Raw genomic sequence first — 14271 nt, 5'->3', positions numbered from 1 at the left:
TTTCAAGCAATAAACACTTTGGCATGAATGTGACTAAGCATCTACAATTCAGACAAAAAACACCTGCTTTTCCAAGAGCCATTTTTTGAATCTTTCAATTTATGTCATAGTTGAAAAAAAAAAAAAAAGCCTCCTAAGGACGTTTTAATATTCTAAACAATTTTTGCAGTGCTTAAAAAAGAAAAAAAACCAAGTGCCACAATAACAAATTCCTTTCCATCTGTCAACGACATCTCCTTTCAGTTGGATCCGAGGGCTTGTGAGTGGGATCTCTTAGGTGTGCAGTCTCTACAACTAACGTTTATTAACACGGCGCCATCAAGTAAGCTCCCCACACAATTCGCAGGCCTCCAGAATCACTCATGGACTGATGACTTAAAAACGATTGAACAGTGTATTCCTCCCAGTTAAGGTTGTGTTGGATCCTGAGTTGTGGCTGGGATGAATCTTCAGGATTCCATCCTTCTCTCTGCTCCTCCATCCTTTCTTGAGGGATGAAGGTGCATTTGCTTGTATGCACCCGCACTAGACCACCGTTGCCCACGTTCTTCAAATTTAGGACCAAGGGCATTTCTACGCATGAATTACTTTCATTGGCATTTACACTATGGTGCTCAAAAGCCTGCTTTCGAAAAACTTCCCCTAAATAATGGTGCTATTAATCTTCAACATAAACACGAGTCATTTTCAGTTTGTTCCCCTGACAGGATACTTGATAGTGATAGGAGATTGCCAGCTCCAACAGTAAACATTTGGGAATTTGAGCTACATTTATGAATCCCTGAACTGTGGTTTTCTAGATTTTTCAGAAATCTGTCCCCCAAAGAAAAGTATGTGTGCTTCACAACTATTTACATTTACAAATAGTGTCATTCAGGTCTTAAATTGAAGGAATCAACTAAAGCATTAGCAGATGCTTATTGATGATACGTGTCATGAACACAGATGACAGCCAATTTGGCACCTTACGGCTCACACAGAAGAGCTTCCGTAGGAAGGCTCCATGATTAATTTGACAGGGGAATACAATTACCACTTAATGTTTCCCTGTTTGAAAAAAAGCTGTTAAGTAGGTGGGGTAAAAGAAGGCCATGAAAGAAGGCCATTCATACCCTTACCTAAAAGATTTTTTTTCCCATTACTGCGCAAATATTTTTGTGGCGTCCCTACGATCAACGCTTGGTGATCCACATTAAGGTCACTGTAGAGATGGAGACAGGTGCATGGAGAGCCCCACGGGTATCTGGCTTTGCAGTAGGGGGCCGCACAGCTGAATGTGCAGAGGCTGAAGCTCTGGCAACGTACTGCCCAACTAACCAAATGGTGAATTCGCACAGAAAAGCCCTAGCCCAGCAGGAATGGCTGGCTTCCTCCTGTGCCCATCCTGCTCCGCCCCTGCTCCACACCGCTCTGCTCTGACTCCACGCTAGGCAAGTACAGCATCCATCCCCTCAACTGACAGACATCACCCACCTAAATCAGCAGCTCTGGTTCACCTCCCATTGGTGGCAGAGACCTCCTTAGTAGCTGCAGGCACAAGGGAGGGTAAAGGACGTACATGTAGATGCAATGATAAATCCAAGTTGACAGGCCAGATCTGTGAAGGTCAATGGAAGAGTTGACTGTACTAGCCTGAAAGCCTGCCGCACAGTCTAGCTGATCTGTGAAAGGATCCACCCTTCTTTTTGCTGTGGAGCACCAAACGTGATCACAGAGCACGGAGGTCTGGATGTCTCTGGCAAGGACTAGCAGGCTGGATGCTGTATTTCTAATACATTTACTTTGACATTCTTTTGAGGATTACATGGAGAAACCGACAATTGGTTATGTTAGTTTACATGTTCCCTTGTTCTCATTACATTAAACATATCTCTAAGAAGGGTTTGCTTAGCATCCCCGGAAAAAAAAAAAAAAAAAAAAAAGTGTTCACATTCTTTAGGTCTGACCCGTGGTAAGGAGAGGGAGGATTAGAGATTATTTACTACTGACCATATGGAAGTTTGAATGATATAAATTCAGAGATTCAGACCAGCTGAATCAAAATTAAAATGTACATGTAAAAAAATGAGTTAGATAATGGGAGGGAGGACAGAGAGAGAGCTGGGAGAGTGGGAGCCACGCTGAGGCGGGGAGATGGAGGCATTCAAACGAGCATGTGGCGTTTCCTATGGAGGGCAAGGTGGTCGGAGCGGGAGAAGCTGCGGTCACAGTCTGGACACTGGAAAGGTTTGATTCCAGTATGTTTTCGGAAATGTCTTGTGAGTTCATCAGACCGAGCAAATTTCCATGTGCATCCTTCCCATGTACATTTGTAGGGTTTTTCTCCTGCAGAAAGGTGGGGGAAAAAGAGCTTATTTTTCCTAAGAGCAAAAGAATATTCATAATTTAAGACAGGAACTATTTCTGAGCTAAAGCTCTTGACAAACATTATTTCCAAGATACGATCATAGATTTGTCCCTTGATAACGCAGTGCCTTATGAACCACGAGGGCAAGGGTCCCCAGTCCCTGGTCCACAGACTGGTACTGGTTCGCAGCCTCTTAGGGACTGGGCCGCACAGCAGGAGGTGAGCTGCCGGGAAGGGAGTGAAGCTTTATCTGCTGCTCCCCATCACTCCCTATCGTTCGCATTACTGCCTGAACCACCCTCCCTCCACCCCCGTGGTCTGTCGAAAAATTGCCTTCCATGAAATCGGTCCCTGGTGCCAAAAAGGTTGGGGACCACTGCAATGGGGACAAACAAGAAACATAAATTGTCCTAATACACAATTGGCTTTCTGCCCAAAAAAGGCGGGGAGGGGTTAAGAGTTCTTCAAGCATATCTACGGCATTGAAATCCACTCCGAGGGGCTACCAAAGAATTTTGGTTCTGCCCTCGACAGTAGCGATGAATAAGTTCTAATACCTGGTGATCTGTATTCGTTGATCTCCAAGTCGTAAACCTACTTAGGAGCTTAGCCACATGCAGTGCTATCCATTCAATGAGAAGTCCAAACTGAAAGTTTGTGGGATTTTCTTATTCTTTTCAACAGTTTTCTAAAAATATGAAGTCCCTAAGTCCCTAGCAACTGAAATATTTGTCAGGGATTTCAGCGTTTTATTTTTTGTTTCGTCAATAAAACACCACCTAAGTATAACGCTTTAATTCGGATATACGGAAAATAGAGTAATTCCTCCCCACCCTGTCAGAAGTCAGGTTTCTATAACCCTCTCCTGTGTGATGATAATTTACAGATGAGGAAAAGAAGACCTCTGTGGGGAAGTCACGGGGACGGCAGTACGAAGGCCTTTACAAATAAAAAGGCAGTTAATGGCAATTTTACGTTTAAATTTGTAATATTGGGTAATGGGCAGCACAGATTGAGTCCCATGTACTATCCCTTGTTTCCTAGAAACCGTAAAGGATTGTAATTCCTTGGCCTTTCAATGACATATTCAGAATTTATACTATGTGCTTTGTTGCACAGAATACACATGCTAAGAGTTATTTTTCCTACAACTGAATTGTTATCCAAATATCCAATGTCTTTTTAATCTCAGGCTGGCCTTTGGTAACATCCACCTCTCAGGTCCCATTCATGCCCTGAGGAGGTTTTCATGAGTCTATCTGACGTTGCCCATGGGGTGGTCCTCTAACCGCAAGGCTGGCACCCTCAGCTCTCTCCGTGAGAACACTGTGAGGGAGCCAGAGAACAACTGTCTGCAGGCTGGACTCCCCTCGGCTTCCTCTGCCTCCTCCCCAGGATGCACTGAAAAACTCCACTTCCACTCTACCAGACACTACTTCCTTTCCCCTTCAAATCCTAGATTCTTTTCTTTGTAAATATTCCTAACTCACAAGACTCCAAATACTCTACATTCCGAGTTAAGGAAATGCACAGAGGCAAACTGCTGTCACACTAGCATTTCACATCCAAGAGTCTGAGGTCAGGTCGGATGAGGCTTCCCATAAACATTAATCACCAATACCAACTGCAATTAATCAGGTTTCTTTGAAACATTTTTGTACGAATTCCTTAAGATGTTTTGCTACAAGACGTTCATGAGCCCAGGGGACAATTTTATGTTTTCCTCACCTATTTAACAATTTTTACGAGATCTGGCTGCACACTCTATATTCAACACCTGGCAAACTGGAAAAGACCCTAGAACGAATGGGGCAGGCAATTGTATGCAAGTTCCCTCAGTTTTAGAAGACGATAATTACTCAAACTTCTCTACTTTTCTTTCCTTCAATGACGGTCTTCCATTTGAATTCCATTTCTATAAACTGCTGCATTTACTTGTTCTGCATAAAGAACTGTTCTTTTTGTTCTGTTTTTTATTTTTTCTATCATGAATTTGATCATGCACATTTATTAAGTGACCACAGCCTATACGAAGGCCATATCTTTGATGAAACAGGCCACGGTTAAGGGCACTTTCCCCTCTATTCCCAGTGGAGGCTTCATGCCCTTCTCTCTCTCTTACTAGAGGCCACAGTATTACAAGTGGTTGCGAGGGGCCTTGTTATACAGATAACCCTGAATCTATCCTATTACAAAAACAAATCATTTATCAAAAACTTGATTTTTCACAACTGACAAGAGACATCTGTAGCTGACTGTGGTAACTTCAGAGATGCCTGAAAAAATTACATTATAATAATCTTGAAAGCTAGAACATTTGTCTTAACATTCCATTCTAGCACTTCTTAAGAAGAAAGATGAAATGAGTATTTGAATTTCCAATACCTGTATGTGTTCTTCTGTGTGCTTTCAAGTGAGAGCTTTTAGTGTATACTTTGTTGCATCCGTCATAATCACATCTGTGTATCCTCCGCTTCCTCTGGGTGTCTGGAGATTCCACAGGTAAAGGTCTCTTCCCAGGCTGCACGATGACTGAAGGGTGATTCCTAGGAAAGCCAATGTCAAATGCAAAATGGTGAGTGAAAGGCTCTTCCTTTCCTTCAGGCTACCAAAAGCATTAACAACACTGGGCGAAAACAAACAAACAAAAAACCCAACAAAATAAACAAAAAGAAATTAGCTGATCAACCCAAGAAGCACTGCTATATTCATTCGACAAACATGGAGTGAGCACCTACCATGAGCCAGGCACTGTGCTTGGCACCGGGACACAAAGATGGGTAAAAACAGGGTTCCTGCCCTGGAGGAGCTCACACTCTAGGGGGAGACAGACATGTAGATAAGTAACGACAGTAAGAAGGGTTAGGTGTTACGCTAGAGGGAGGTGCAAAGCGCAAGGAGCGTCTCCCTCAGTAGAAATCTGCCTTCCTATGGAATTTCGCGGTACTAGGCTCAACACTGCACTATGTTTTCTCACAGGTTGCTCTGGCTTCCATTTACTGTTCTTTAGGGGAAAATGTAAGAGATCAAACTCCTAAGTCTCAGGCAACCATGCTGTAGAATGTATCTACATTTTATCCTTTACATAATCGGCATTTAGTTTGAGTCTCTTAAAGAGGCTTGATTCACCTTTGATTTTGATCTTCCAAAAAAAAAGTTGGCACTGTTGTCTTCACAGACTCAAACCTTTACTGTTACTGTTATTCCTCCTTGAGAGAGAATTTCAGGCAGTGCTAGTGGTTAGGCAAGGAAGCCCCTCACTCAGGACCCAGGCTCCAGGCGCAGTGCCGGCTCCCTCACCGGCTGCCTGCCTGCCATCCTCCCTACCTTCCTGACTCCTCACCCAGACTCCCCTTTCTGCACCTGCACACCTTTCCGGGGGGGGGGGGAGGGGGCAGAGGGGCAGGGGGTGTTAAATCAAATCAGGTTACACATCATTACTATGAACCTTCTCTTTTTCAGAAAAGAAGTTGGTGGAGAGAAATGGCAGATGGGGAAAAGCCGGGAAAAAATCTGTAGTTTTCTCAGGCTTCCCCTGCTGGCTGATGTAATTAACAAGTTCTAATCCATCCATTCGCTTTCCTAATAACTAATTACTTGATACCTTACAAGCTTATGTATCAATAGTTAGCCTCTAACTGTAATGAAAGACTTCTCTGTCTTTTAAATTTGAAAGTTCTTCTAAAGTTCTTCAAATATTCCAAATAACATATGCATGTTTCATACAAGAGTGTATGGGGGTGGGGAAAGACTGGTGTAAAAGGAAAAGAATTTGATGAGGGTAAACAATCTTGAGAGATAAAGGATAATAAAATTTAGACATAAAAATCAAGAGAGTTGCCGAAATGAAACTTGTTTATCTTGGTAAAAATGTAAATGCACGTCCCTTATTAACAACTTTTTCAGGAAGAGAATAAAAAGGTGCATTTTGTCTTGAGTGACTACTTATTTCTCACTTATTATGAGCAAAGAAAACTGTCAGTTTTGAGTATCACTTTACTTTCCTATCCTGATGCTTAGAGGGACGACACGAAAGGATAAAATAGCCAAGATTAGCTACACGGAAACGTGCACATGAACGAGTGCGGTGGGGAAAGAACAAGAACTTCAGTTACATAAATTTACAAACAAATAGCAGAGAAAATAGAGAAGTGAGAGGTTTATGAACAGAGTTTTTCTAAAGCTTCATTAAGATCCTTTAATGAAAAGAAAACAGTTTATCAGTTTATTTTAAACTTCCAAGTTTCATGCCATTGACTGAAAATTTTCATCTTCATTAAGAGAACTTCAGGAATTAAAATGCTGAGGGGAAAAAAGAATGACTGGTTAAATACATCTCATGTGCCTCTGGGATGCGGGGCGAGAATCCCAGATGGCTTTAGAAGTCTCTCCCAGTTATTGGATTTTACGTGTTGGGAATCTAATAGCTTCTGTGCAGTAGTTATGACTGCTGTTTCAGTTGCTCATTTTGTGAAAATGTTACCCTAAAAAAAGGTACCCTAAAAGGCTGTGCGCTCCAGCTCTAAATCCCAGCTCTGCCACTGACAGTCCCTGTAACCCTCGGCAGGGTTACCTGCTCTCCGTGCCTCAGATTCCTCTCTGTAAAATGGGGATGAAAATAACACGATCTCAGAAAGCTGTTGTGAGTTGTGCACACAAAGCACCTAAGGACAATATCTGTTCCAGGCGCAGATCTGCTCAGTGGTAGCTGTTAATATTTCAAGGTTCGGAAACCCATTCGCAAACTTTGCCCCCACAGTTGTTTAACTTCATGAGGAGATTTTTTGAGGGATGTCCTAACACCAGATTAGAAAATCACTACTCCTGCCAACATCTCCCTTGGAAGGCAGCATCTCTCTGAGGAGGGTCGGCAGTCTACCTCTAAAGAGACGGATGTTGGTACCGGCTGAGGTTCAGGGTCTTGGGATCTCACTCACCCTTCTTGGTCCCCTCACTGCTCATTTTTAAGGAGGTTGTTTGGGATCATTATAACCAAGAAGTTAGAATACCTAGTAAATATCAGAGACCTGGTCATGGTTTTGTGTTAAGCTGACCCATCTTAAGTTTGCTACAGTTTCATGTACATAACTCATTAATGGGGAAATCTGATCCTCAAGCTTTTTGTTCTGAATACATTTTCACACATGTAAGTAAATAACAAAAGGAATCTGATATACATTTGCGTGCCTTTAAAAATAATCCTAAAGCTGTAACTTTATGATCAAATGAATTTCAAAGCTGTATTTTAAAGTCCTCCCCTGTAAAGGAAGAGTTTCCTAAGGCAAATATTATTGGGGCTGCCTTACTGAAATGGTACCAGGCGCTTGGTTTCCAGAGATTCTTTCCTGGCTAGCTGGTTTCCTATGTGAGCTGCTACTGGGCACACTCCAAGACATTACTTAATCACATCTGTGAGAGAATTACTCGAAGAGTACATGTCCCAGTTGTGGCTAATCAGCTCAATTTTCTGGGAGGTAAAATGCCTTCTTAGGTCAGCATCAGAATAAGCACATTACTCATTAATCATTAAAAGCCATTGAGCTTGAGATCATCAAAAGAACATTACTTAAAATAAGCAAGAAGAGAGAAGAGATGTTTTCTTTCCAGCAGCGTTGGGAGCACAGAACACTGCCTTTGAATATTCTTCTTCTGTAACATGTTACATTGTAATTCATGATAACCTAGATTTTGGAATAACCCCCTTTCAGTCAATGGATCCTTCCCTATGTGGGCAGTTGGCTCTATAGCATCTTTTTTTATCATCTGTGCAGGAACAATTACAGGTAGAAGCCATGTTGCCAGTTACCTTGCCAGAGACACCTGTCATCCTAAAAAAAAAAAAAGAGGTAATTCAGCCTACACGATGCGTCCATTTTGGTTAATCTGTTTTTTCCTTTCACTTCAGAGCAGCAGCAGACGCAATCAGCTAGATATGACTTAAAAATGGCAGGAAGATCACTCATCGGGAAGCAGGAGGCCAGCCCAGGCCCCCTCCACTGTTAATGGTGTGGTCACAGGAGAGTTATTTATGTCTCAGCTCATCAGTTCTCTGTTTGCTCTGACTCCCATGTGCTTGTTTTGGGAGGATGAAATAACTCCTTTGAAAACACTTGGAAAAGTTCCTTTTGTGGGGAGAAGGGGCACTATGCAATTGTGAAGGGCAAATAATGTACAAGACCATCAGACAGTCTCCCTGCTGATGTGGCTGGGGAGAAGATTCATCCTCTTCTTCATCTATCAGGGAGTGGATGACACCCCCCCCAAAAAAACCCCCCAAAACTGACTGATTTGATGCAAATGACAATTCATATATGAGCTATTATGAAGGCACCTTCTTGGGTTGAATATGGATACAACCAGAATGTATTTTAATTTTCCAGAAAATAGCTGTTCTAAAACCAGAGAATTCATATTCTGTTGCAGAATTCATTATGTAGGGGAGAAGAGTGCGGACGATAAAGTAGAAAGGTGGGCAGAAATGCTGGAGAAAAGGTGACACGGGGAGGAAGGTGACAGAAGGGAGCCTGAGGAGACAGTAACTGTTGTACTAGGAAGCCGGCCATTACATCCAATGTTGTAAGGACCACAGCACAAGAAAAATAATTACAACCAATGATGAAAATAAAGAGGAAGCAGGGGCAACAGGATTAAGTGACTAGGCCAAGGTCATACATGTGGTGGAGAGCAGAGCTGGGATCCAAGATGTTGGATGCAAAGGCCACGTCTGCACCTACTATGAACACAGCCTCCAGTGGAGTCAACGGTAGAAGTCAAGGATATCTAGAGTGACGAATCCCAGTAACGGTGTTATTTAGCCTGTGTGTGACACCATCACATGACAGCAAGTTAAACCACTGTTCAGGTGCCTGGATGCTGACCAGTGCAGTGTAAACTTCCTACTGGACGGCGGTTCTAAAGCAGACTGAACATTCCAGGGCAGACACGATGAAAAAGACCAAAGAATAAAGAGTTCTTTCAACACCGAGCTTCTCTGAGCAACATGGTCAACTTTCTGTTGCTATGGGTATCTTTCTTGGATAGATACACGGAGCACTTTGGAAAGATACATGGAGTATCTTTCTTGGGCTTGTGGTTGACCTGAAATATTCTGATTAAAGCCATTCCCCATCACAGAAACACTATACTTTATGAGAACTGACAACGGGAACGACCATGTGTGATCCCATGAAGAGTTTTTCAGGATCCAATCTTAAGTGGAATATCCAGAACACCAAATTCAATCCACGTTGGGATAAAGATGATGGAAGAATTATATACATATAGTCTGGAAGGATGGAAGAAAACAAGATAAAAATGATTTATGGGGTAAAGTGGCAAAATCACAGGTGACCAATTCAAAAACGTGACATAATGTGTGTAACAGAGCACATAGTTTTTGGAGAGATTCTCCCACCTGGCCCAGGGGCTGCCCCAAACAACAGGGCGGTCCTGACAACCCAAAGCACATCCCGAGCAGGAAGTTCGGGCTTTCATTCCAGTTCCAAAATGCATGCTGTTACACAAATGCCAGGCAGACCTCAATATACTTACTCTTGCAACAATGCTTGCGGGGGGGACACTGAGTTCATTAAAGGGGGCGACATTTCTTCAGGATAATAATCTGTCCTCTGTGGTTCAATCCCAGGTTCTATTTTAATTTTCTTCTGTAATATAGGCTTCTCATATGATTCAATTACAGGTACTAAAAAATAAAAAGAGAAAAATTATTCTATGCACAATTTACCAATTTCAGCCTTTAAAAGCTTATTGCACAGCTTCTAGCTACTAATGTGTATTTATTTCTCTTTGGCAAAATGCCAGCAGAAATGAATCTGTGGGGGATATTTTCTCGTAATGATCACTTTGCCAGCAAGCATCCTAGGTAGAAAGCTGGACTTTTAAGACATCAGCCCCCAAAGGATTTCTTCCTTATGATTTTTGGTTATCTCCTTGTTACCCAAGCCTTCTGTCTCTGATCAGTCAGTAAACATGGTGGCTTTTAATAGCAATTAGTTATCACACGCTCTAAAGGTATTTCTTAAATGCCTTCTTGCACCTAGGCCTATGTTAACATTCAATAAAGCAAAATATAAAGTCAAGATTCTTATTACCCCCAAAGTTGACAATTACATAGTGAAACTAATTGTTTTATGGCATGAAACAGACAGCCTGATTCTTGGGAGCTCTTCCAGTATCAACACTTAAAAAAAAAAAAAAAAAAAAAAAAGGAAATGCCTTAGGCAGCCTCGAAGTCGAATATTTCCTTTCCAGAGTTCAAAAGCTCTTGGCCCCTTGCTTCCTTTGCTCCCTCACCCGACTGAATGGTGAAGACCCCTTAAGTCCAGACTAAGAGGGGGCAGCAGTGTGCGTGGGTGGCGGAATTTACCTTGCATGCTACTGCTGGAATTTTCCATCTCATCCGACAAGGAGACCATGAGCGGCTGCTGGAGGTGGCTGGTGTACATGAAGGGGACGGGCTGCACGACGACGGGCTGGATGACGGGCAGGATGCCCGGGCTCCGGATGCCGTGGCGGGAGAGGGCCGCGGCCATCACGGGCGGCATGGAGAGCGGCACGCTGAAGGGCTGCACGCCTGGTGGAGGAGGCGGGGAGTACTTCTTCCCAGGCGGGCTGGACGAGGGCAGGCTCAGCCCCGGCGAAGCCCTCCGGTGCGAGGGCTGGAACTTCAGGGAGGAGGGGGAGTTCCCGGCAGAGGGCGGCGAGCTCCGCTTGTTCACGGTGAGGTCCACCGGCTCCATCTGCATCCCGTGTGACAGGCCTTCCGGGGTCTGGAAGAACTTATCAGATAACGGTGTGGAGTAGATGACGCCGTACTTGTTGGGCTTCATTGACTCCATGTAATTTGATGGGTATGACTGTTGGAAAAGAAAGACAGCAACGTGTCAGCAGCTAAGTAAGTTCATTTGCTTGAAACACGAGATGAAAATATAAACAAGGAACCTTCAATTACATGGACTTTAATGAGTGGTCTGGATTTAGGTACATGCTTGACCCCATAAAGATGCTATGAGAGAGCTGGTCTAATAAATTTAAGTACTAAAGTTAATGTCATAACTGTGTCACACGAAAAATCTCAAATTTAATTCTATGGTTATGGCCATATCCAATATTAAGGATGAGGATGATACCTGGAAAAATTCTAAAATAGGTTATAAAACAGAAGGCTTCTGGGCCTTTATCATTAGGAGTTGGTGCTGGGGTTCACCAAGAACCAGCCAAGCCAGCTAACCTTGCTGCTTTTCTGACAGGGTTTCTTAATTGGCAGGAAACACTCTCCCTGGCTTTAGTGTCCTCCACCTCAGCAGAAAGACACTGAACGTTTCTCATACGCTCACGTACAACAGGGACAAACAGAGCTGCACGGTAGTGCCTTAGGATGGTCTTCAGCCACTGACCAATCCATGCTAAGGTAACCAAGAGTCCTGGCTTTAGCACTAAAAGTCCTATATCCTAGGAAATGCCTCAGTCTCAGGCAAACCAGGATGGCCAGTCACCCTACACACCTATATACGGAAGGCCACCCACATGAGGGTAATTATGTCCTTGGCTCCAACTTGTTCAATGGACTTATTCACAGTTTGAATGAAACTGTAGAAGATGACTTAATCTCCAAATTTGTGGATGACACAGATCTATAAGAACGAGCCAATATATGACTCAAATAAAGACACGTGATGCTGGAAGGGACTTGCACACAAGGCGAGGCCCTGCCTTCTCTCCCTTCCACCTTGCTAATAACCCCTCATCAAAAAAGGCTGCAGGACAACTTAACAAGATACTGCAGGAGACACAAGTGGTTTTCCTCCCAAATCTAAGATCTGTTCCACAACTGACCTAATTTATCTTCAAGTACATTTCTCTCATAATATCAAGATAACTTAACCCTCACTTACCAGCTTTAAACATAAATCAATTGTAATTGCACACTACAGGTATTGTCCTTGGCCATGGAATCCACTAAAATTACTTCTATTCCTTAATTAAAAATAGAAAATAAAAAACAAGATAACCTAACTCTCATTTATCAGCTTTAAACATAAATCAACTGTAATTGCACGCTACGGGTACTGTCCTTGGCCATGGAATCCACTAAAATTACTTCTTTTCCTTAACTAAAAATAAAAAATAAAAAAAACTTGTAGAGGGACCGTTAAGATGTATTTTGTTCTTTTGTCCTTTCTTTATCTGTATCCTCATTCATATTCTACATGACCAAATAGAACAGTGATTCCTGCAGTTTGGTGTACACACCTCTCTGATAGATACAGTGCTTTAGAATAGTTATGTGTTTATTTAAATGCATAAGAAAAAACCATGCAGTTGTTTCACAGTAATGATACAAAGTTCCCTTTTGAAATAACTTTATTATGTTAAAAAGCAGTTCTACCTTGAGGGCAAGAAAAACGACTAAATAAATATTAGGAGTGCAGCAGCCAAGAGGATATGGAAAAATCTGTCAAGACGGCACAGGATACCCACCTTCCAGGAGGTTGTGAGGTCAACTGGACTCAATGAAATACCGATGTGATGAACTTAACACACATCATGGTCCTAGGAGTCCCTTCTCTTCCTTCCTTACACAAGAGGTGTGCACTGCAATGGGCTTTGATTCTGCCTATCAGAGCTTCTCAAACTTTACCGAGCACACAAATTCACCTGGGAATCTTGTTAAAACGCAGGTTCTGAATTACCGGGGCGAGACCCAAGGTACCACAGACCACCTATCTCTAAATGACAGAGATACAGAATAAAAATACTAATTTTCATTACTAAAATTTGGTAACTTGTTTAAATGCAATTCAAAGGTGGGGGGGGTAGAATTTTCACTAATATTACTGCTTAAAAACAAGGACATGAGGATATAAAATCAGGAAACACAAAACATACAAATCGTTGTTTTTAAAAATAGCTTTGAATTATGTATCAAGGATCAAATGAGGAAAAGACTTTCTACCTTTCTTTAGAACTAGACACACACAGGTGCAACACAAGGTGAGAGGCCCAAAATATACAGTAATATTGATATGAAATAGATTTAAATTTAAATATCGAAACAGGCAAAAGCAAAAGAGGCACAAGGTTTGCTTACACAAAATTACAAATTACGTACAATGAGGGTTTAAGGAAGTAATTAACTACAGGAGGAAAAAAGATTTCTCCTAGTTCTCAAGTTTAACTAGCTTGATATAATTTTCTAAAGGGCAAAAGTTCTGGTATGAGAAACAAAAGCTCCAGGAAATGGGGGGCAGGTATTCACTGTTTCCACTCATGGAAATGGGGCTTCTCCCTTATTTTCAGCCTTAGTCTTCAAAGACGTCCCTCAGATCTAGATTTTAATGCCAACTTATTGGCAGCTACACAGGAAGCAAAATGAGGACATACTTTTATCGCTGTCATTGTTGGATTTTTCTATTCATGGGGTGAGTGTAAGGAAAGCAGAACTTTAGAACCTGGGAGATTTGCAAATTTAATTACATTCTCTGGTTTCTCAAGCCATAAAGAAAGGAACAGCCACACATAGAGCTCAGTTTTATAAATACTGTGCACAGTTTTACAGAGAGTTTGCCCTCCCGCGAATACCCCCTGCCACCTATGCTGGACATGCGGTTTTTGTAAGGCTCTAGGGCTAAAAGCGGGGGGGACCGTTGGGACCCAGGCACACAACTGAGTACACCATTAACTATTCCCAGTCCGACTGCCTCCCCTAAGTGTGAAGAAATGTGGTTCTTCAAGCTGTCTCACTAGCAATTTTCACAGCAATGTTTACCAGAATCTTCAGTGAGACGTGTTTAATTATTTGGGTGGAGCACATAAGCCACTGCAATCAGCCTGCAACAATTTGGTTCTCCACAGTGTACGGATGGATACAGGGCTTGCTTGGGGTGTGTGCCTTGGGTGGCTAC

General features: G+C 42.4%; 1 protein-coding gene across 2 annotated transcripts in view; it reads right to left on the bottom strand.

The window, feature by feature from the left end:
* Window positions 1–1762: 1762 nt before the first annotated feature.
* The window catches only part of KLF3 (KLF transcription factor 3), a 31414-nt gene continuing 18905 nt past the window's right edge, over window positions 1763–14271 (bottom strand). For both annotated transcript variants that reach the window (XM_057726219.1, XM_057726222.1), the window contains exons 3-6: window positions 10734–11223; window positions 9899–10049; window positions 4733–4893; window positions 1763–2325 (exon numbers count right to left, since the gene is read on the bottom strand). In XM_057726219.1, coding sequence (XP_057582202.1) covers window positions 2144–2325; window positions 4733–4893; window positions 9899–10049; window positions 10734–11223 — 984 coding nt within the window. In that variant the 3' untranslated portion in view covers window positions 1763–2143. The remainder of the gene's footprint in view (window positions 2326–4732; window positions 4894–9898; window positions 10050–10733; window positions 11224–14271) is intronic.

This window comes from Hippopotamus amphibius, chromosome 3, assembly GCF_030028045.1.
Source record: "Hippopotamus amphibius kiboko isolate mHipAmp2 chromosome 3, mHipAmp2.hap2, whole genome shotgun sequence".
Classification (NCBI taxonomy): domain Eukaryota; kingdom Metazoa; phylum Chordata; class Mammalia; order Artiodactyla; family Hippopotamidae; genus Hippopotamus; species Hippopotamus amphibius.
The sequence above is the reverse complement of the archived record's forward strand: the minus strand, read 5'-3'. Positions and strand labels throughout refer to the sequence as shown.